At 38.6% G+C, this 22858-nt stretch overlaps 1 protein-coding gene across 1 annotated transcript; it reads right to left on the reverse strand.

The window, feature by feature from the left end:
• Positions 1–2555: 2555 nt before the first annotated feature.
• Positions 2556–6872, reverse strand: LOC149238029 (uncharacterized). Its single transcript, XM_089369448.1, has 3 exons — positions 5967–6872; positions 5097–5780; positions 2556–4442 (listed from the first exon to the last, which is right to left on the reverse strand). Exons 1-3 carry the CDS (start codon positions 6870–6872, stop codon positions 2556–2558), a joined length of 3477 nt encoding a protein of 1158 aa, XP_089225574.1.
• Positions 6873–22858: the final 15986 nt, after the last annotated feature.

Genomic DNA, 22858 nt, shown 5'->3' on the forward strand with positions numbered 1-22858 from the left:
TACAAATCTACAATTAAAATGAATATGCAATAATAATATAATAAATGTTATAGTGCTTGTTTTTCTCATTGAAATTTAATGATTTTTTTTCCAAAATATTTAAACAAGTGGTTCATTATTTTAATGATGAAAATAAATTTAGTACCCTAAAAACACTTAGAACTATTATGATTCTGAAATTTAACAATTATAATTTTGATTTTCAAAAATTTCCACAAAATTTAATCAATATAACATTGAAAAATACATTATTTATATTAATAATATTAATAATATAATAAATATTATATAATATTTAACAAAAATACAAGTATTTTCACCAAAATGAAATGATTCATTTAGTTACAAACTTTCTCATGTGTTAAACCAATTTAATTTAGAAAAATAATAAGATAAATGTGGTATTTTAATTTTAAAAAATAATAAAACAAATTTAATCGATTAAAGTCTATTGCTTTCATAGACAACTCTAAAAGCACCGAATCCTTTTCATTATCTTCTGAATTCTCCTCCACCTTTTGCCGGAATAAAATATTTATTTTGCACAATCTTTCACTCCACTTTCTACGATATATATATAGAACCCAAAAAAATCAAAAGATCCAATCAGTGAATAACATATAATAAGAGTCCAGAACCAGAGAACGATCCTCGGATTCAACACAAGCTAGATCATTAAAAATAATAAGATAAATTCAACTAGTATTTTCCCTATTGCGAAAATGGTTGGATTATTTATTTTTTCACACAGTATTCCAAATATTATTTTTCTTTAATTAAGATAAAAACATATGTTTTCGCACCTTGTTTATATATTTTGTTTCAATATTATAAATAAATTTTAAATTATATTAAACTATAAAATTCATTATATTATATTGTTATTTTCTTTTATAATTAAAAATTTATTTTTTATAAATTAATTAATTTTGAAATTGTGAATTTCACATTAAAAATATTTAAACACAACATTCTATCCATATCTATTTTACATTTCATAAATAAATTATAAATTTACATTTTTTTTTTTTTCTCTGTAAAAACTAGCTAAGCATTATATTATATGTACAAGAAAAATTACAAACTGCATGACATGCCTTCCAGGGCCTGAAGAATCACCCTGGGAATCCTGACTGTAGACCTTACAGCTCCCTCGCAGGGGCAGCTTCGCCAAAACCAACCAGAATTATCCATGAGAACAAAAGCTCCCACACAGGGGCAGCACCGAACCATATTCTCAAAACAGTGGCAGAATTTATCAGATTCCCTGAAGACCAGACACATGACTGCCCACGCAGGGGCTAACAGCTAAGATAGACTGACCCATATACCAGACAGATGTAAGCATGACAGAGTCACTAGTGTCAGCTATCAATTTAGACTTCCCAGAGTTAAGGCTTGACCATAGACTCGACCAAAGACTCAACAGAATTAAACACGGCAGAGATAGAAGTAGCAAATGCCAGTAGACATGACCAAATAACAAAATCAAGACATTACCCGCAGCTGCGTTAATCTTGGAGACGAGCTGAAGATGGAAGGAGGGCCGCGAGGTGTGCATCCGCCTCTTCATAGAGGCTCGTGTCTTCAACCACATATGCCCACCCATCACCTTCTGCGCGTCCTTCCCACATTTTCCGCCATTTTTCCTCGTCCACACCTGGGGGGGGTGGCCCCACTGGAGGAAAGCGGTCTTGCAAGCTTTTTTCCCCCAAGCTTCCAGCTTCAGACGCTGGAGGCACCACAGCAGTGTCCTTTTCCGCAGCCGATTGTTCTCCGGTGTCAATTTCCTTGCCCGGGCCTTCCAATTGCTTCTCCTGCGAGCCCTGGGGGTTTTCATCCTCACCGCCTTCCGGAATTTTGGTAAACAGGATTGAGATGTGGGCATTAACGCCTGCGTTGTCCTCAGTGCTTGGCAGGGTGAATACCACAGAGCCGAAGGAAGGAAGCTCCGGTTTCCCTTCCCTGGAACTCCCGACCTCCACGAATTGTCTAATGGGTAGCGGGGTCGCCCGAGCTCTCCTGTGACAATAGCAGCAGCAGCAGTGGTGATGCTCATCTGCTGCAGGGGTTCGTGAGGAGGACCCTCTCGATGGACCCCTTCTGCTGGGCTGTCGTTCTCGAATTTTAACCATGGTAAGTATGATGCTTCCTCTGTATGCTCGAGGGTGAGCTTGAAATTGGTAGCAGAACCAATTTCTTTCCAATTCGCTCTCAGATGCCCAGCTTTCACCTTGACTTCCTTCCCTTGGTAGCCGACAATTCCATTTCCAGAATTGTCTCTGCAAATTCGCGAATTGCCCTCTCCTTCCAGTCCAGCAACCAGAATGGCAACAGAGACTAGTTTCCCGGCCGCAGGGTAGTGAAAACTTCCTCGGCCGAAGCTCTCTGTGCTTCCGCGCCCACCAACTCTCCTCAGACCAGAATACCCTGCTCGACCCATCAAGCCTGTAATATTCTTCTTCATTCCCTCGTTGCAGGCGCTCATTAACTTCGCCCTGCTCCTCCATCTACCTCGCCTCTCCGCCATTAATTGCATTAACAGTTTGGGGGGTTCAATTGCCATATGACGGCCTTCTCCGGGGAGCCGTGGGGTTTACACGAGGCAGCCCATGCGTAGCATGTGGCACGCCCGTCCTTCTTGATCCAACACCCGCATCCGGGGCTTCATTGTCCCTGTGGATGAGACTCTCACATTCCTGTTTGAGTTGATTGCTGGGAATGATGTTCAGGTGTCCCTCAAGGAAGGGCTGGTCTGAGTCTACCCCTATATTAGCAAGAAGATCAGCTATCTTATTACCCTCTCTTTTAGTGTGATGAAAAGAGATTGCATTGTAGTTGCGTATTTCCTCAGCCATGCAGCTGAGCCTGGCCTCCAGTCTCCAGCTATTGGCTACCTTCCTAGCTTGCGACCCACTCTGAATGCGAGTAGCCATGTTTATGAGAATTTGAGAGTCTCCTTCCACAATTAACGGTTGAAGATTATGTCGTTTTGCTGTAAGTAATCCTTGCCACATACCCTCCAGCTCTGCTGAGTTGTTGGTGTCCCAGCCTAGGTTGCCAAAGTAAATCTGTTGCAGGATTCCTTGGTGATCCCTGATGATTCCTCCAAATCCTGCAGTACCAGGATTACCTTTAGATGCTCCATCAAAGTTGAGCTTGTATGAGTGCATAGGTGGAGCTTCCCAGTTTCCATCCTCCTTGCCTTTGCAATTTGTTGTCTGCTGTGTGGTTGGCTCCTGTGGCATTTGCAATCCCCAGTTGTTTAGGATATTTTTCTCATTATCTGCAGTGGGGAGATCCTGTTGCGTCCAAGTCTTCAATAGCATGGTTTCTTGGATGTTGGCGTGCACTCTGTTCCATATGTCCTCCTTATTCGAGCTGAGGTTTTTGAATATGCGCCTATTCCTTTCCTTCCATATATTCCACAGCAGAATACCTGGGATTATATTCCACAGGTGGTTGAGCAGCCCACTGTTGTAGGGGCTTTTCGGCCATTGCCGTATGGTGTCTATTATGCCTCCCACCTCTCTGCATCGCCTTTGACTTCTGAATTCTACCTTCTCCCACATCTGAGTAGCAAGCGGGCAAGTATCCAGAAGATGCTGCAAGGTTTCTTCATTCTGAGAGCAGTTGTGGCATAACGAGGGTCCTTGGAAGTTGCGCTTCTGCAGTTTATCCCATGTAAGAATCTTTTTATGCCCCACCATCCAAAGAAAGTGAGTTATTTTGGGCCAGGTTTTGAAGCTCCATATTCTTGCCCAGAGAGGATCCGGAATGGTGGTGGCACCTTCTAATAGATTATAGGCTTCAGAAGTGGAGTAAGAACCTTTGGGAAGATAGCCCCATCTGAGAATGTCCTCACTGTTGTTGTACCTGATGCTCCTCTTTTTTAATTCGCTTTCAAGAGCTGCTGCTTCCTGGGTACTGCTGGTGTTGGATATATGATTACTTGGTTGCCATTTCCTGAAGCCCGTTCCCGATTCCGGACTCCAGAATTGATGAACTTTGGCTTGCTGCTGCTCCTGTCGGCCTGGGATTAAGGTTGCCGGTAGAACAGTTGAGAGTTTAGGTAGCTGATTCCAAGCATCGTTCCAAAATCTAGCACTATGTCCATTTCTTATTTCCCAGAAGCTGTGTTGCTGAACCAGCTGGTGATGAAGTTTTGCCGCATTCCAAATGAGTGAACCTGTGCTTGTGGGCGTAAATCTAATAAGCTCTGCTTGGGGCATGTTGTTGGTGTATTTGGCTATCCATACTTTGGCCCATGGTTTGTCCGGATTTGTCAGCCATTGCCACCAGATTTTGGCGGTCATGATGATGTTACTGTGCTCAGGATCTCGGATACCAATACCGCCTTTGTGCTTGGGCTTGCAGGTAGTGTCCCATTTTACTAGTGCCCATTTGCGATTAGTGGCTGAACTTCCCCAAAGAAAGTTGCGCTGCAAGTTTCTTAGACTTTTTAAAACCCACTTTGGAGCGGTTAGGATGGAAAACAGATAGAGGGGCATGGCTTGAAGGATGGATTTTAGGAGCACAGCCCTACTTGCCAGGTTAAGGGAGCGGTGCGTCCATAGGTTAAGTTTGAATTCCAATTTTTCAATGAGTCCACGCCAAGCTGGTTGCTTTATGGCTGAAGCAGTGAGAGGCGCACCTAGGTATGTGGAGGGGAGAGAAGCAGATTGAAAACCCAGTATGCGGGAGACAACCCGTTTTACAGAGGGTGGGGTGTGGAAGAAAAAAATGTGGGATTTGGTATTATTGATTTGGGTTCCTGAGGCTCTAGAGAAGTCATTGAGCAGGGATTTCAGACAAGAGGCTTCCTGAGCAGAGGGATATCCATAAAGCATAGTGTCATCTACAAATTGCTGATGGGAGGAGGCTGGGGAGTTATGAATGGAGATTCCCCGAAGTTGATTAGATTGCAGAGCTTGCTTGATGTGCCTTCCTAAACCTTCCGCCATGATCACAAATAAGAAGGGGGATAAGGGATCTCCTTGCCTAATGCCCCTGGAGGGTTTAAAGGGACGAGAGGGCAGCCCATTGACAAGGATGGAGAAGTGGGAGGAGGAGATGAGGCTCATTATCCATCTTACCCAAGTGGCACTAAAGCCAAAGGCTCGCAGCATGTTCTGAATATAGGGCCAACTGAGTTTGTCAAAGGCTTTGGAGAGGTCGAGCTTGAGTAACATGCCCGCTTGTTTATCAAGCTTAAGCGAGTGAATGATCTCATGGGAGAGAATTATACCATCCATGATCTGCCTGCCCTCCACATAGCCAGACTGCTCCGGTGATATGATCTGAGGAAGAAGGGGCTTGAGTCTGTTGGCTATGACTTTGGAAATGACTTTGTAGAGAACATTGCAGAGGGCAATGGGCCTAAATTTGTCAGGGGTGGTGGGGTTCTCTTCTTTGGGAATGAGAGTAATGAAGGTGGAATTAAGTGAGGGTAACAGCCAACGAAGGGCCCTAGATTCCTCTACTATTTGCCAGATCTCTTCCTTAATCATATCCCAGAAAGCATGGAAAAAATTACTGGTAAAGCCATCAGGGCCAGGAGCCTTACCTTCTTTAAGCTGCGCCATTGCTTCATCCACCTCTTGGCTGAGTATTGGACTCATGAGCAAGTCGTTTTGCTCATCTGTTATTATCCTGGGAATGTTGCCGGTGATTTTCTCAATAGCTGCCCTCCGATCCATTATTTGCTCTTGGTGAACCTGTTGGAAGTGATTAAGGAGGATTTCCTCTATTTTCTCATGCTCCTCCTCTTTCCCTCCTTCCTGATTTTTGATGAAGGAAATCTTGTTGTGCATTCTTCTTTGCACTGTGGTGTTATGAAAGAATTTGGTGTTGCGTTCCCCTTCTCTGAGCCACCTGATCCGCGATTTCTGTCTCCAATAGATTTCTTCTTGCTTCCTTCTTTCTTCTAGCTGATTGTGAATATGCTTTTCTTGTTCCAATGTTGCCTCTGTGTGCCCTGTGTTGATAACTGTCTGATGGATTAGCTTGAGCTCCTGATTGAGTTGCTGTTGTGCTTCAAAAATATTCCCAAAGGTCTCCCTATTCCAGCGTTTGAGGTGGCCTTTTAAGTATCTTAACTTCTGTTGAAGTTGGAACATTTTGGTGCCTTCTGGAGGAACAAAGGAGGCCCAAATAGATTTGACGAAGTCCTTGAATGCCGGGTGAGTTAGCCAAAAGCTTTCAAATCGAAATGGCTTCCTGGTGCTGTTCCCTGGTCGTTGCCATTGCAGGGCTATTGGCCAGTGATCCGACCCTGAGTGAGCCAGGATCTCCGCAGTGAAATCCCCTCCAATGTGCACTGCGTTGTCCGAAATAAAAAATCGGTCCAGCTTGGAGGCAATCTGATGTTTCCCCTTTCTGTGATTGCTCCATGTGTAGGTTCCATTGCAGAAGGGCATGTCGATGAGTGCGGCGTTTAGGATGAAATCCTTGAAGTGTTCCACTTCAGGTTCCAATCTATTTCTTCCTCCTGTTTTGTCCTCGATCTTGGTGATCATATTGAAATCCCCCGCAACAATCCAGAGTGGGTACTGTCTGTTGATACTGAGCGCCTCGATGGTGTCAAGGAGCGCTTTTTTACTGCCTCCATCCTGTGGGAAATAGACATTGGATAGGTTTCCATGTACCTTTGTGCCTAAAATGTGAAAGGCAGCTTGTATGAGATGATGGGAAGCGTGGAAGTCAGTGAGTGCTATGGCCTGAGTGTTCCAGGCTATAGCAAGCCCTCCCGAAGCTCCGGTAGCGTCCACGGCCACTGAATGGCAGCCTGGCCAGGCCTTTGAGAGTATTTGACCCAGGGTAATGCTGTTGCATTTAGTTTCTTGGAAGAAACATATTTGCGGTTTCTCCATCTTGATCATGTTTTTGAGCATTCTGTATTTTGCTGGGCCGTTGAGCCCTCTAAGGTTCCAAGAGATGAGCTTCATTGATAACTGAGTTGAGAGGGACTGAAGTACTTCGTAAGCTGCGCATAGTGGCCTGAATCCACTAGGACTTTGCCAACCTCTATTGTTCGTTGAAGAACTGTTTTCCTTCCTCTTTTTTTGAAATCTTTTGGACGCAGTCTACCATCCCAGGTGCTTCCGGCTTGAATTCCTAGCTGATGTTGTTGATAGACTTTGGAGATGACCATTTCTAACTTTTCTAAATCAGTTGCAGCTATGGATTCATATGCTTCTTTCCTGCATGCCAACTCTAGCTCATTGATATCCAGACCATGAAGGTCTACATTGTCGGTTTCTTCATCCATTATTTCAACAACATTGGTGTCTTCCTGTGTGGTCTCTGAATTCTGAGTGGGCTTCAATCTCCCATCTATCTCCATGTTCTTAGGGGTATTCACAGGGTCCTCCTGGTTCCTGGTTAGAATGGTCGGGATTATAATGGGGGATTTCGAGTTGGGAGGGGGGCTGGAAGGGGGGGGGCGGCTTGAGGAGGATGGGAGATCTGATTTGCTGGGGTTTTCCAGGGGCTGGTCTTCCGGAATGTCATTGAGGGTTTCAAAGCTGTTCTTGGACGCTTGATCTTTGAAGTTATTCTGCTGAGACTTTTGCCCGCTGGCGTTTTTCCTGTGCGAGCGCCTTCTGCTGGTTACTTTGGTGAACCCGTCTTGATTGGGCTTGGCTGAGGGGTTCTGAGACAGATCTGGGACATTTAGAGGACAATCCCTAAATAAGTGCCCAAGAGCATGGCATCTCCTACACCGGAAGGGCACATGCTCATAGTCCAAGGGCTGGACCCATTCTTCATCCCAATGGGAGAGCGTTATCGACTCTGGTAGCGCTTCATTCAGCCTTATGAAGACGCATATGCGTGCATATGATATGAATCTGCGTGATTTGGTTTCTTCAGCCGTTCTGATGTATTCTCCCACGCCATTTCCAATTCTCCGGAGGGAGTCTTCGTCCCAATATTCATCAGGGAGTCCGTACAGTCGAATCCATACTGGTGCCCAGGTTAGGTCTTCCTTGTCTGGGTTGAATCTGGGTATCCAGTCTCGCATGTACAGACCCGCTGCATTGAAGAAGTGTGGGCCTGTTCCTAGTACTCTGAGTTTGTCTTCAACGCAGTAGAAAATGACTGTAAAAAAGCCCTTTGGTCCTAGTTGCAGCAGGACATCCCCTTTCGGTTTCCATTTGGCAGCTATCCATCCATAAAGGGCTCTTTCCGTAGGCCAGAAGCCTATAAATTTCCCTATTATGGCGTGTTCTTTCATGAACTCAATTCTGGCGTTTACCAGGTGACCTTGAAGTTCGATTCTTGGCCTTTCTGCAGCTACAGGTTTGCAGGTGGCTGAGGTGACTTTTGGCGCTTCCTCCTTGTCTTTTTTCCCTTTGTCCTGCGGTCCGATGTCCTGGCCGTGCGGATCTTCCGATTTTTTGTTCTCTTGCTGTGTTGAACCATCTCTATTCAGGATCTCCCTATTGATCGATCCGAAAAGGAGGTCGTTATTCTGCTCCTGCTGCATTGGGGAGGGCCCTGTCGCCCCCCCCTGCGTTGTCTCCATGGCGCCTGACTGGCGCAGTACTGGTGCTCTGTTCTCTCAGAGCTTAGATTAGGTATGGTTGCAGGGTCTTCGGTCGGCTGTTTGCGCCGTCACGGGTTGCAGAGAAACCCTAATCGCCTCTTGCAGAGCTCATGAAAACAAATTATAAATTTACATTATAACAATATAATTATTTATTTAATTTTAATCTTTGGTATAATTTTATTTATATATTTTTTACATTTAATATAATTAATATTTTTAAATAATATTATTTTTCTGAAAATTATAAATTTTATATTATAACATATTAAAATAATGTTAAAGGACTTGGAGCATATTCTAAAATTGAACTTAAAAAAATAAGTTAACTGCTTAAGATCTAGAGACATTGGGAGGAGTGAAAGGGAAAACTCACAGTTTTCTTATAGTTTTCCTTCAATAACTGGGTAGATAGCAACCCAAAGATAGCTATCCTCATTTTTGGTGACATTAGCGGATAATACTTAGAGATTGGTATGACAACTGAATTATGAGAGGTTTTCCCACTATGTAAAAGAAAATGCCAATTAAGTTTATTTTAGATACTTGAACGAAATAATTGGGATTCTCACCATCCAAATTCAATTCCCTCAAATGACATAAGGAGCTTTGATGTAATGGATGGAATATGTATATTCCTTATATATATTATAAGGATAAGAGAATGAACTTTTAAATTCTAATAGTCTAACCTATGTTTTTTCTATCAAAAATTGTCAATTACATTTTCTTAACTAAACTAAAATGAATAATTCAATTAACAACTTTTTCTTTATTAAACAAAGTAAGTGAAAAACAATAAAATAATTTGGAACTCTTTATTTTATTTCTTGCACATGTAACTTTATTGATAGATTTTCCACATTGTGAAAAAATAACTTTTAATTTCTACCAAAATATTTGATACAAAGTAATCTAAACTATGTTATTCTCAATATTTTTTTAATTAATTTGTGCAAATTTTAATTTTAAAATTTTAAAAATAAACATTCTAATTATTAAAAAATAATTAAATTTTTTAAAATGTTAAACTATTTTAAATATTAAAATATTATTTAATAATATAAAATAATAATTTAATTAATAATTATAACACAATTTTTTTATATATTAAAAGAACAATATAAATAGTAATCTTTTATTTCTACCCTATCTAAATCTAAAACTTGTTATTTTTTATTTCTACCCTATCTAAATCTAAAACTTGTTAGTCATTTTTATTATATTTTACTTATAAATTTCTCATTACAATAAACATTATTCTGCATTCTTAAACTTTTTACATATTATGAGCAACACAATCCTTACTCAAAATATGGTACTATCAATATTAGATAGGAAAGGTTAATAAATAGTTATTAAAAGTTTTTGTTTATTATGATTTAATTTTAAGAGTTGTTCTCAAAAAAAGAAGAAGATCTTGTTACATTATAAGTTATTGAGTAGAGAGGGTTATTGAGGTCTAGAGGCTTATTCTACAACCCAATATGAGGGGATGTGTAAGTATGTTTGTCCATCAGTCCCCTTTACAATAAAATAAAAAATAAAAATATCATTCAAAAGTACAATTTAAACAATGAAAATGAAGGGTTTGAATTTTTATATTGATGTAAAATAAAAATATATACTCTATTTAACATTCAAAAATATAATTTAAACAATGAAAAATAACATTGTATTTTGCACTATAAAGAAGTTTGTACATGAAAAATTTAGATGAATTTAGATCACTCTCGACTTATCTTAAATTCCTATTTAAGATGAATCTATGATGATTAGTATATTTAACTTGTGAACTATTAAATACACATCTATCATTAAATATCAATCTATCATTAATATGCACAACAATCTTTAAATCTTCAATACATATACAACACAAAATACCACATAAAATCATATAGATATAGATATATCTATATATATATATAATAGCTAAAATCTTATTCAAAGAGATCAAAAAATACAAATAAGTAATATTTATATATCTATATCAGTAAGGAATTACCACACAATCCACAACCACAGAAAAGAAACCTGGATTCAATCACAAGTATTCCTCAGAACTGCCCATATGTTCAAGGACAGCATATAAACTTCAAATACCAGCACACAGAACTGCCCATATGTTCAAGGACAGTATATAAACTTCAAATACCAGCACACATTTATTTCGCAGATTATTATAAGTATCTGTTTTGGATGTGAAGGTCACACACTTCTTTTCTCACAACACAAAACAGTAGGAGCAGCAGCCATATATAAAGTATTAGAGAGCGGCGTAAGCTAACTAAGAGCGCTTTGAAGTGGTTGGAGGCTGATGAGGTGGAGGAGTCTGAGTGGATGCAGATTTCGACGGAGGCGTCGCTGGCAACGCTGCAGTTGGAGGAGGTGGAGGTGGAGAAGCCGACGTGGGATCGGCAGGACCCCCGACAGAATCCGGGGCATTGAAGGAGGTGGGCAATGCCTGTGAAGCCTGCCGACGGTGGTGCTGGCGGCGCTGATCAGACATTGTGTGACGAGGGATATAAAGATTTTCTATTCCCAATGCTACTAACAGGTCGAGCGTTCGATTCCTGATACCGCCTTTCAACACAACTCAAGAACCGATGGATATTCAGACGAAAAATTATGAAGGGTTAGGGTCGTGTATATAGGCAGCCGTGATGTGTTAAAAAGTATATGGGATCGAGCAAAAAGCTTGCAGAATTTGTTTTTTCTTCACTGCCAGTGGTACTCGTATTTTTTTTTATGGATTGGTGGGCACCCCATTTCACAGAAACCTTAGCTCCTTGGATGAAGGGAATCGTACGACGCGTGGAAGATGAAGAGATGGTTTCCCTGGGGTTGGCCTGCCCTGTTTGCTGAGGCCAAAGGTATTTTTTTCATAATTTTGAGTTTGAGAGTTTGATATATTTTTCATAATTTGTGAAACTTTATTTTAAAAAGTTAGCAACCATTTATTGATTACTTAAAATTGTACCAATTAGTATTTTAGATTATTTTTTTATATGATTTATCTCATATATTGAGATTCATTTTACCATTTGAAATATTATAAGCTATTATGTTATATGTATGTCTAAATAATAGGTTTTATAACAATTTTAAAGAATACAACTTATTTACGGTGACGATTTACAATTTGAACCAAAAACCTCTAGAGTGTTCATGCACCACTATAACTCTCTATTACATGTTGGCTTCTTCACCAACCCTCAACACAACTCCATCTCCATCTACGTTTGTTCTCATTGCTTATTTGATGTCTCTCTAGGTATATCTCTCGTTGCTTATTTGATCTCTCTCTACCTTGAATCTCAATCTATACCTTGACCTCACGTATCTATACCTTGACCTCACCTTCCAACACCATTTGCAGTTGCTAGATCTACATGATCTCTCATAAAAAACTCTAAAAAATTATCTTAAAAAGATCCATCCAATAGCCACTAAACCACTTTTTCAAGTGTCTAACTCTAAGAAACAATATGTCATTAAGCTCTAATCTTGGGATTGATGATGTATTTAGGTAGCAATGCTCACTACCCTTGTTCTTGCTTTCCACTAGCATGTCCTCATATCCATAGAGGATCTCTCATAGAAAACTCTAAAAAATGATCTTAAAGAGATCCATCCAATAGCCACTAAATCTCTTTTTTCAAGTGTCTAACTCTAAGAAACAATATGTCATTAAGCTCTAATCTTGGGATTGATGATGTATTTGGGTAGCAATGCTCACTACCCTTGTTCTTGCTTTCCACTAGCATGTCCTCATATCCATTTGATTAAGCTTCAATGTGTCCTGGTAAACTGTAACCATCTTATTGTTTTTATTTCTCTTGTTTTCTAACTTCAACATGTCCTCTTATTGTTTTTATTTCTCTTTCTTTCTAGCTTCAACATGTCCTCATATCCATTTGATTCAACTTCAAGGTGTCCTCATATCCATGTCATTCACATGTGTAGTAACAATGCCAATGACCCTATTAATATTGAATGTTCATATTTAGTCAAATCTTATGACTTTTCCTACTATTATAATTTTTCATAGGCCCCTATGTAGCAATTAGTAAAAAGGAGAGAGAAATAAATACATGACAAAAACACATAACAATAATAATACATAGTCACCAAATTTTAAGGTGGAAACCCAATTGTAAATAACAGATATATTGATCCAATTGTAAATAATAGATATGTTATTTTTGGCCCAAAGATGATTCACATGAATGGATTCATCTTGCCTTTAAATAAACTACATGAAATTAAAAGACCATAGGGGAAACCATGGGTATTCAAAACCTTGAGACCAAAAACTTCTAATGATAAGTTGACATGGACTCATGGTGCCTTTAAATAGACTGCATAACATTAGAAAATTATGGGCAAAACCATGGGTATTCAAAACCTAGAGACCAAAAACTTTCAATTATAACTTGACTTTAACTAAGTCAAGTTTACCCAGACTACTCTAACTTTAACTTAGTAAAATATACAGAGACTACCGTAACTCATCTGCTTTCTGCTGATTTAATCTTTATTTGAAAAATGAAATATTTTTCTCATGAAAGTACCCTAAAATCTGAATCAATCAACTTTTGAGAATTCAAATAAAATCTCATGGAAAAAAATGATTTAACTTATTCTGATTCTGATAATTTAAAAAAAAAAGAATAGTTTATGTAAATATTAGTGTTTCTGATTAATCACATGGTCAACGTTTCGAACATCATAGATCACAAAAGTCTTAGATCTAAAATTAATTTATGGTTAAAGACTGCAGTTAATACAAGTTCATGACCATACTTATTTCCCAATCTATAAACCCATTAATAAGATGCTGTCAAACTGTATATACTCACCTTTAAATTTAAACAAATAATTATCTAACCATAAACATATACAACCCTACCCCATTAATAAACCAATAACCCGCCCAAGTTCATCAGAGATTGATTCCCCGCGCAGTGATGAATGGGAATAATAAACCTACTACCTGTTAAATATTGGTTGCCGGCCCAAGTTCATAAGGGATTGATTCCCTGCGTACACCCCGCGCAGTGATGAATGGGAATACGGGTCCCGTCACACTGGAGAGTGTGATGCCTTGGCGTCTTGCATGTCGTGTGCGAGGTAGCAGACAAGCTGCTCGACGTTTCGGAATTTGTTCCAACACGTGCTCTGTATTTCGCTGATCAGTGGTTCTGTACATTACAAAAATTAAAATATCAAAGTGCAGAATCTAGATATGAATTTTTAGCTCGGCTATGGTTGAATGGCATGTCCCTCGCTCGCTGTTGCTCTCCACTGGCGACGGCATCTTTATCTTTCTTTTATGTTTTTCGAATGTACCATGCAACTTGATTTGGGCAATTTGGCAACTTTCTTTGCGAATACCCGTCTCCCACTAGCAGAAAATGATTTGCATAGCCGTCTCCCACTAGCAGAAAATGATTTGCATAGCCATCTCCCACTAGCAGAAAACGATGGGAATAGCACAAACTCTAGTTAATATAAAATGGACCTTGTTCATCATCTAGGTTGCCAACTTTCTTTGCCGGCCGTCTCTCAGTAGCAATGAGAATATCAATCCTAGTTGAGATAGAAATGGAAACATTCATGAGAATAATCAATGTAATTGAACCTAGAGTCCATAGTTGAGATAGAAATGGAAACATTTATGAGAATAATCAATGTAATTGAACTTCGAAACCGTAGAGAAAGTTTATGAAAATAATTCATGGAATTGAACCTTGAAACCATAGAGAAAGTTTATGAGATTAATCCATCGAAAGTGAAGGTATCATGGGAAATTTATGAGATTAATCCTTGGAATTGAATCATGGGCAAGATCTTACTTATTGAACATAGTGACACTAAAATTTGGAAAAGAGTGAAGGGAGTTTATAAGATTAATCTTTGGAATTGAAACTTGGATAAGGTTTCAATGAACTTAGTGACACTTGAATCTAGAAAAGAGGGAAAGTAGTGAAACTCTTTCTTTAGTAGTATGTATTTCTAGTTTTTATAAATTGCCATATATAAATGTTATTACTAAAAGATAATAAGTCATATGTATCTCTAACTTTTAATATATTGTCCTCTATAAATGCTTACTAAAATATAATAAACCATTTAAACTTCTAGAGCTAAATATTCCATCCTTATTTTGAACTTCCATAGCCATATATTCATCCTTCATTTGAAGTATTTCATGGTTACTTAAGCGATTAATATAAGTCACGATTTAAATAAATAGAACATGAAGGTGAGTTTCAAGGTTGTATTGGTATGTTTAATTTACTTATTATCTCATGAAATATGCTAATTTTATTAAATAGGTATATATTGAATAGTCATGAGACAACAAAGTTTATAGTGTTTGTTATTTAAAAGAATTATGATGTCTAGACTTAGTGTTGTAACGAGTGATGTTATTGTTTTTTTTTAATTATTGTTATTAGTAACTTTTAGTAGGCATCTTTATCTACATAGTTGTGATAGCTATCTTTTGTTAACGTTGAGGCTCTTCCATTGTGATATATCTCATATATTTTCTTGTATTTGATATACAATAGATCTAATATCTCAATTCCATTCTCTTGTAGACGGATTTCAGGTATCAAAGTTTTCTTTGCAAATCCATTCTCATAATTTTTCTAAGAGAAATTGTGGAAGGAAGGATTTGGTGTTACACATCATATGGCAATGATTGTAGAGGTTTGATAGATATCATCTCCTATGCCTTATAGATTAATCCATAACATGGATTCATCTTCTTTGTGTGATGGTTCATTAATTATATTGGTTTGGGTACACAATTATTGTTCTTTAGTGTTACCATTTGGATATTTTCCTTAGAATATTACTTGTTTGGGTATGGGAACTCACACAAAGATGATGTTCAAAAAAGTGGCAATGAGATGAGCACAAAAGCATTCATGTTGTAACATTCTCATGTTCATAAGAACACACATATGTTCCTTAATTTTTGGTTTTGGAATGTTGGAAATAATACTAGGGGGGCCGGGGGGGGGGGGGGGGGGGGGGGGGGCGGGGCGGGGGTGAATCAATATTATCAAGTCAATTATTTCCTTTTTCAAATCCAGATCATATACACTACTTCAATTAGTGAAAACCGCGTATATACGCAACTACGTATAAGGAAACCCGCGTATACCATGCAAACTTATAATTTATTTTATCTTACAGATGTTGATCATTAATCTGTGTATCAGAATCAAATAAACAGTAACTAGAAACAGTGAAACAGAGCAGAAGACAATCACACACAAGAAAACAAGATATAAGGTGGAAACCCAATGTGGGTGAAAACCACCTGCTGCAATTCGTCTCTATCTTCTTTTAATTAGAAACTTCTTTTTACAATGATTATGTACTGGTGCAGTCATTTACCAGTACGCAAGCTGCAACCTGTAGAGAGCTACAACCCTCTCTCGTTCTCCATATTCTCCTGGAAGGGAGCTACAACCCCCTTAGCTCTTGCACTAGCCAAGATACTAGTACGTAGGTGTTGGCCTACAGAAGGCTACAACCTTCTCTTTCTTCCAGGGACCATGTTTCATAAATTTTCAGACTGGATCCATGAACATCAATCAATCATCAAGAATTTCTGCATCAAACAATCTCCTTTTCACCAATTATAACTGAATCAAGTAGACACTTCTCTAACAGTTGTACCCAAAACACAGTAACAGTAACCACACACCAAATTCTAAACCCAGAACACTGCAGCAATAAACAGAAGCAGCTAGAACACAACTCAAGAGATGTACGCTACTTCAATAACCAGAAACCTGCGTGCATACGCTTTTGTGTTTGAACCAACCTGTGTATACGCTATTTTTACTCACAGAACCGGCGTGTATACACGCCTTCGCCTCACTGAACCTACGTATAGATCTATAAAGGATAATTCACTCTTTCAAATATTTAGACATTAATTAACCCAGATTACTAGATTTATAGATCAAGTATGTGCCACAAATAACGAATCAAAATCATACACAGATACTATTATTCAAGCCTTAAGATTATGACCCATCAATAGAACTTATCCTTATCTTTGCGCTCAGGTTCCTCCTTCATTAAGATCCAATTCTACACCATAACCCAATCACCAATATTCAAGATCTAACACTTTATCAGATATTCAATAATTCAGATGATCCTATGCCAAATGATCTCCTTCCTCTTTTATAGTCTTAGGCCTTTCACAATACCATGGTCCAAAACCATAATAAAACAATACCATGGACCCAATACTTGGGATCAACACTTCTGACGAGATACCATGGCCCAAAACCAGAGGTTCAATTACTAAGGACTAAATACCACAGACCAAAAGTAAGTTCTCCAACATGTACGCGCTTTTCTTTGCGTGAAAGTGCATGTATACACATACGTGCTTTTGTAACATATAACACGCGTGTATATGCGTCTTCGTCTAGGTGAACCTGCGTATATATCTTTTCCTTCATTCTGAAACCCTGAACTGAGATCTGTTACCAGAGTGAGTTGCCATCAAAGACAACTGAACCTACGTATATATCTTTTCCTTCATTCTAAAAGCCTAAACTAAGATCTATTACCAGAGTGAGTTGCCATCAAGGACAACACTTGTGCCATAGTTCCAAACCTGTGCCATAATGCCAACAATCTCCCCCTTTGAACTTGATGGAAACCCCAAGATCCTCAAAGTCATTCTCCCCCTTTGTCATCAAGGGCAAAGGGTTGTGCTCCCCTTGAGTACATGCTTAAATCTCTGCTCTACTATGCTGACCATGCTCCCCCTGACTGTAGGCAAGATCTGCAAAAAGATGTTCTTCAAAAAGACCTTCCTATCACCAAAAGACTCGATACATACATCCATCACCCAACCAAGTGGGGATCATCCACCCAACCAAGTGCGGATACATCAGAAGTTTACATACGACAACCAAGTACATTACATCATTCATCCCAAGCATAGTGGGGAAACCAAAATAGGCCGTTACATGACCTTGACACCATAAAAGAGATACATCACATAGACATGAACTATCTTATGAAAGTCACCAATAACTGATATCAGTGGCATCCGTCAATCACTATCTAGATCAGCAACCATTTTTTCCTTATGATCTCCCTCTGCATTTGTTCCACCTGAGATCAACAGTTGTGAACCTAAACCAAGAGCTTCTAATGTAATGCCAACAATGCATTATCAGAAGTTTAGCTGCTCCCACTGAACCTGTGCCAGATGGTCTCTGTCAGACCCATATCAAACTTTCTTCAACCAAAGTTTGTCTCCACTGATTTCTTTCAAATTGTCATATACGCGACTGTCTCTGCATAAACCGGTGTATGTACGCGGATCCTCCTCAGGCAACTCGCGTACACCCATTTTTCTTTGAAACAAACAAGTTTCAACAGCAAGATGATGCATCAACTACTCCCAGCTTCTGTCTGAGGTATTCAAAAGTTTCCCTGGGCAGTGGTTTGGTGAGAATATCAGCAACTTGTTCCTTAGAGGGAACATACTCCAATTTGACCTTTTGTTCCAGCACTTGTTCCCGGAGAAAATGATACTTGATCGGTATGTGCTTAGTCTTTGGATGCATGATAGGATTCTTTGAGATACTGATAGCACTTGTATTATCACATAAGATGGAGATAGGTGGAGTACAAGTGATTTGAAAATCCTACAAAGTTTGCATCATCCAAAGGAGTTGTGTGCAACAATATGCGGCAACCACATATTCTGCTTCAGCTGTAGATAGAGCAATCGAACTCTGTTTCTTGCTGAACCAAGATACTAATCTGGAACCCATAAAGAATGTACCACCACTTGTGCTTTCTCTATCATCCACGCTTCCATCCCAATCTGCATCTGTATAAGCATGAAGAGTGAGATCTGTATCTCTTGGATACCATAGGCCATAGTTTTGAGTTCCTTGAAGATACTTGAAAATTCTCTTTACTGCCTGAAGATGGGTTTCCTTAGGATTTGCCCGAAATCTTCCAACCATTCCCACTACATGCATGATGTCTGGTCGGGTACCTGTTAAATAGAGCAGACTTCCAATAATGGATCTATAAGTTGGTTGATGTAATGTTGTTGATTCATCATTTGCACTAAGGCTGCATCCTGTAACCATAGGGGTATATACTGGTTCCTAATCTTCCATGCCATACTTCTTCAAAATTTGCTTGAGGTACTTGGTTTGAGATAAAAAGATACCACCTTCATTTTGTTGGATTTGTAATCCAAGAAAATATGTCAGTTCTCCAAGCGAGGACATTTCAAATTCTTTCTGCATCACCAAGGCAAAGTTTTGACTCATAGCTTCTTCATTGCTGCTAAAGATGATATCATCAACATACACAACAAGTATTAGCAATTTGTTATTTTCAATTTTTATATAAAGATTGCTATCTTTTGATCCTTTTGAGAAACCTTGTTGATGAAGATATTTGTCCAGACGATAATACCAAGCCCTTGGAGCTTGTTTAAGACCATATAGAGCCTTCTTAAGTTTTCATACAAGTTTTGGATCATTTCCAAGGATGAATCCATCTGGTTGTTCAATATACACTTCTTCTTCTAAGTCTCCATTCAGAAAAGCTGATTTCAAGTCCATTTGAAATACTTTGAATTTCTGAAATCTTGAGAGAGAAAGGAACATTCGGATGGCCTCAAGTCTAGCAACGGGAGAAAAAAGTTTCTTCAAAGTCTATTCCTTCTTGTTGAGCATACCCTTTACAAACAAGTCTGGCCTTGTTTCTAATAACTTCCCCATTTTCATTCAACTTGTTTTTGAATATCCATTTTGTCCCTATGACATTCTTATCTTTTGGTCTAAGAACCAACTCCCAAGTGTTATTCTTTTCAATCTGCTCAAGTTCTTCATCCATTTCCTTGACCCAGCATTCATCTTTGCATGCCTCTTTTACATTTTTTGGTTTAGTGGAGGAGAGCAATACCAAATAGCTTGAGGCTTCTACAATTGTTCTTCTTGTTTGTATACCTGCCTCTTTCTGCCCCAAAATTTGAGATTCTGGATGATTCTTCTGAACGTACCTAGATGGAGTCTTATCTTCTATCCTTATATGTTCTTCTGGTGCCTCTTGAGCTTCTTCTTCACATAATTCTGATTTGATGTTGAAGGATAGTCCTCATCATCTTCGAAATCTTCGAAATTCACTTGCCTAGGAATGTTTCCTTCTTCATCAACCACTACATCAATGCTGTCAACAATTCTTCCAGGTCTTTTTTTGTAACACTTATATGCTTTGCCGTGGGGAGAATAACCAAGGAGAATGCCTTCATTTGCTCTAGGTTCAAACTTGCCAAGATTTTCATCATTATGTTTAATATAGCATTTGCTTCCAAAAATTTTGAAATGTTTTACTGTAGGAGTCTCACCATACTAGAGCTCATGAGGAGTTTGAGTGTTGTTTACCCAGAAATTTGTCTTGTTGAGAATAACAACTGCAGTAAATGCGGCTTCACCCCAGAAGGTTGCAGGAGTTCCAGACTCATCAAGCATAGCACGAGCCACTTGTTGAATTGTTCTATTCATCCTTTCCACTACTCCATTTTGCTGAGGAGTCCTAGCTGTAGAGAATTCCCTTCTTATTCCATGTTCTTCACAAAAATCGAAAAATTCATTCGAGGTAAATTCTCCTCCTCGATCAGACCTGAGGCATTTGATTCTATGATCTGATTCATTCTCCACCAAGGTTTTGAATGATTTGAATTTTTCAAAGGCTTCGTCTTTGTGCTTCATAAGTCCTATCCAACACATCCTGGAAAAATCATCAATGAATAATATAAAGTATTCTTCTCCTCGGGGTGACCTTTTCCTAGATGGACCACATACATCAGTATGGACAAGTTCAAGTGGCCTGCTGGCTGATCCTTCCTTCTCAGGGAAGTTAGTTTTAGTTTTCTTACAAAACTGACATGATTTGCATATTGTATTGTCTGGAATTCTGATGTCTGGAAGACCACGAACTCCCTGGTATTTGCATGCTTTCCTTATCTGTGAGAAACTAAGATGCCCCAATATTCTCTGCCATAGCTAGTGTTGACCATTCTTTCTTAGATAGCATTGATGTTGTCCTTCTTTGAATATGTATAAATTATTTGGAGTTCTTACACCTTTGATCACTGTTTTTCCTGTATCAAGATCACGAACACTACATCCATTTGATCGAAATATTACCTCAGTTCCTTGATCACACATCTGATTGACACTTAATAGATTATGCTTTAAGCCATCAACATACATGACATTTCCAGCTTTGACCCTTTCTTTCAACTGAATAGAACCTTTACCTTTTATGAGAGTAGGGGTGTCATTTCCAAAAGAGACCTTCTTCTCCTTCTCTAAGGCAGTATATGACTGAATTTTTTATTTATCACCTATCATATGTTTCGAACATCCACTGTCGATGTACCATTGATTTTCCTGCCCTTCCGCATATAAGGCTATACCACATCTTTCTGGTTGTGATTCTTTTATTCTCCATGATTTGGCACTTGAGGCTTGCTCCTTTTGAGTTGTCTATCGAAACCTGCTCTTGCATTCAGAATCTTCATGGCTGAAATTATTACAAATAGAACATTCTATTTCATTTTCAAGAGTAGAGAAGTTATTGTAGGTCATTTTCATGATCCCAGTCATACTCCTCTGTTTATGAGCTTCTCTAGTCATGATTGTCTTATAGGCAACACATTGAGCTGCTTTGTGACTAAAGTTATGACAAGAAAAAAATTGGCCATTAAAGAAACTCTTGTGATTATCAAATCTACCAGCCAAATGATTGTAGTTCCTATTGACATCCATTCTTGAGGCAGATTGAGAAGGTTTTACCTGTGGCTGGTTGTATCTTCTGTTCATTCTAAAAGCAGATTGCCCCGATTTATCTGATAGTCTTTGTTCATTCTTGAGATGAATTGTCCCTGATTTACCTGGTGATTTCCATTTGGCCTTTGTTCACTTTTCCTTGCTACATCAAGATAACTTTTGGAGGTAGATGCTTCATGTGCTTGATTTGTTTCTTCATTATATCCCAGATCTGTCTTGATTAGTGGAGAACGGTACACTTTGATAATCTCATCTAATGTTTCAGATCCTTTAACAAATATAAGATTAAGAGCTTTAGATTTCTCAATCTTTTTTCTAAGTCCCACAATTTCACATTCTAACTTTTCATGATGTTTTTCCCTTTCAGCCAGTTGGAATTGCAAAGTATCAATAAAAATATTTTTCTCTTCTAAACAAATTTTGAGTTTAGAAATCTCTTCATAAAGACCTTCTTCATCTATAACATCCATGAAATCTTCATCTTCAAAATCCATTAAAAGTCTATATTTATTACCTTGTTCATCTTCATCACTATTTGAAAGTCCATCACTGTCTTCATGAGTGTAATAGCTTTTCTTATTTACATTCTGTTTCTTATTCCATCTAACAAGTTCCTTACCCTTGTCAAGCTTATCTTTATGAGGACATTTGGCAGCATAGTGACCGACTCTTCCACAAGCAAAGCATTTGAAAGGTAACTTACCTTTGAATCTTCCAGCACCCTGTTGAAGGTTCTTGACAAAATTTGATTCTTCCTCTTCTTCTGACATATGTCCTGATTCATAGTAATCTCCTTTGCCTGAAGCCTTGAAAGTAGCTTCTCTCCTGTCTGATGGTCCTCCTTTCCTCATTTTGTAAGCAGTCAGAATTCTGTGCAGCTGTGACATGGTAAGGTTTCATAGATTCTCTTTTTCTTCTATTGCAGAAACTTTAGATTCAAACTTAGAGGACAAAGATCTTAGAACCTTTTCAACCACAACAACCTCTTTTATTTCTTCAGCCAAGTTTTTCATACAATTAAAAATCTCATCTACACGAAGGAAATAGTTAGCCACACTTTCATCATTGTTCATTCTGAGATTTTCATACTGAATTCTGAGGGTTTGAAGTTTTGCTCGTTTTACCTGTTCATCTCCTTCATAGCTCAGAACAATCATGTCCCATATTTCTTTTGCGGATTTATATAGCATAACCTTGACGAATTTTGATTGAGATAGACATCCTAATAGAGTATTGACAGCCTTTGCATTTGTTTCATATTGCTTCTTACCAGTCGAATCTGTAGGAGTTGTGGATGGAAAAGTGTACCCTGTATCTATGATATCCCAGACTTCTGTACCAAGAGATTGAAGATAGGCTGTGACTCTTACCTTCCAATAGATGAAGTTGGTCCCATCAAAAATTGGTGGCCTGATCGATGCTTCTCTCTCGT

This window comes from Pinus tabuliformis, chromosome 8 (assembly GCF_031772625.1).
Source record: "Pinus tabuliformis cultivar Carrire ecotype Pingquan chromosome 8, CPIR1, whole genome shotgun sequence".
NCBI lineage: Eukaryota > Viridiplantae > Streptophyta > Pinopsida > Pinales > Pinaceae > Pinus > Pinus tabuliformis.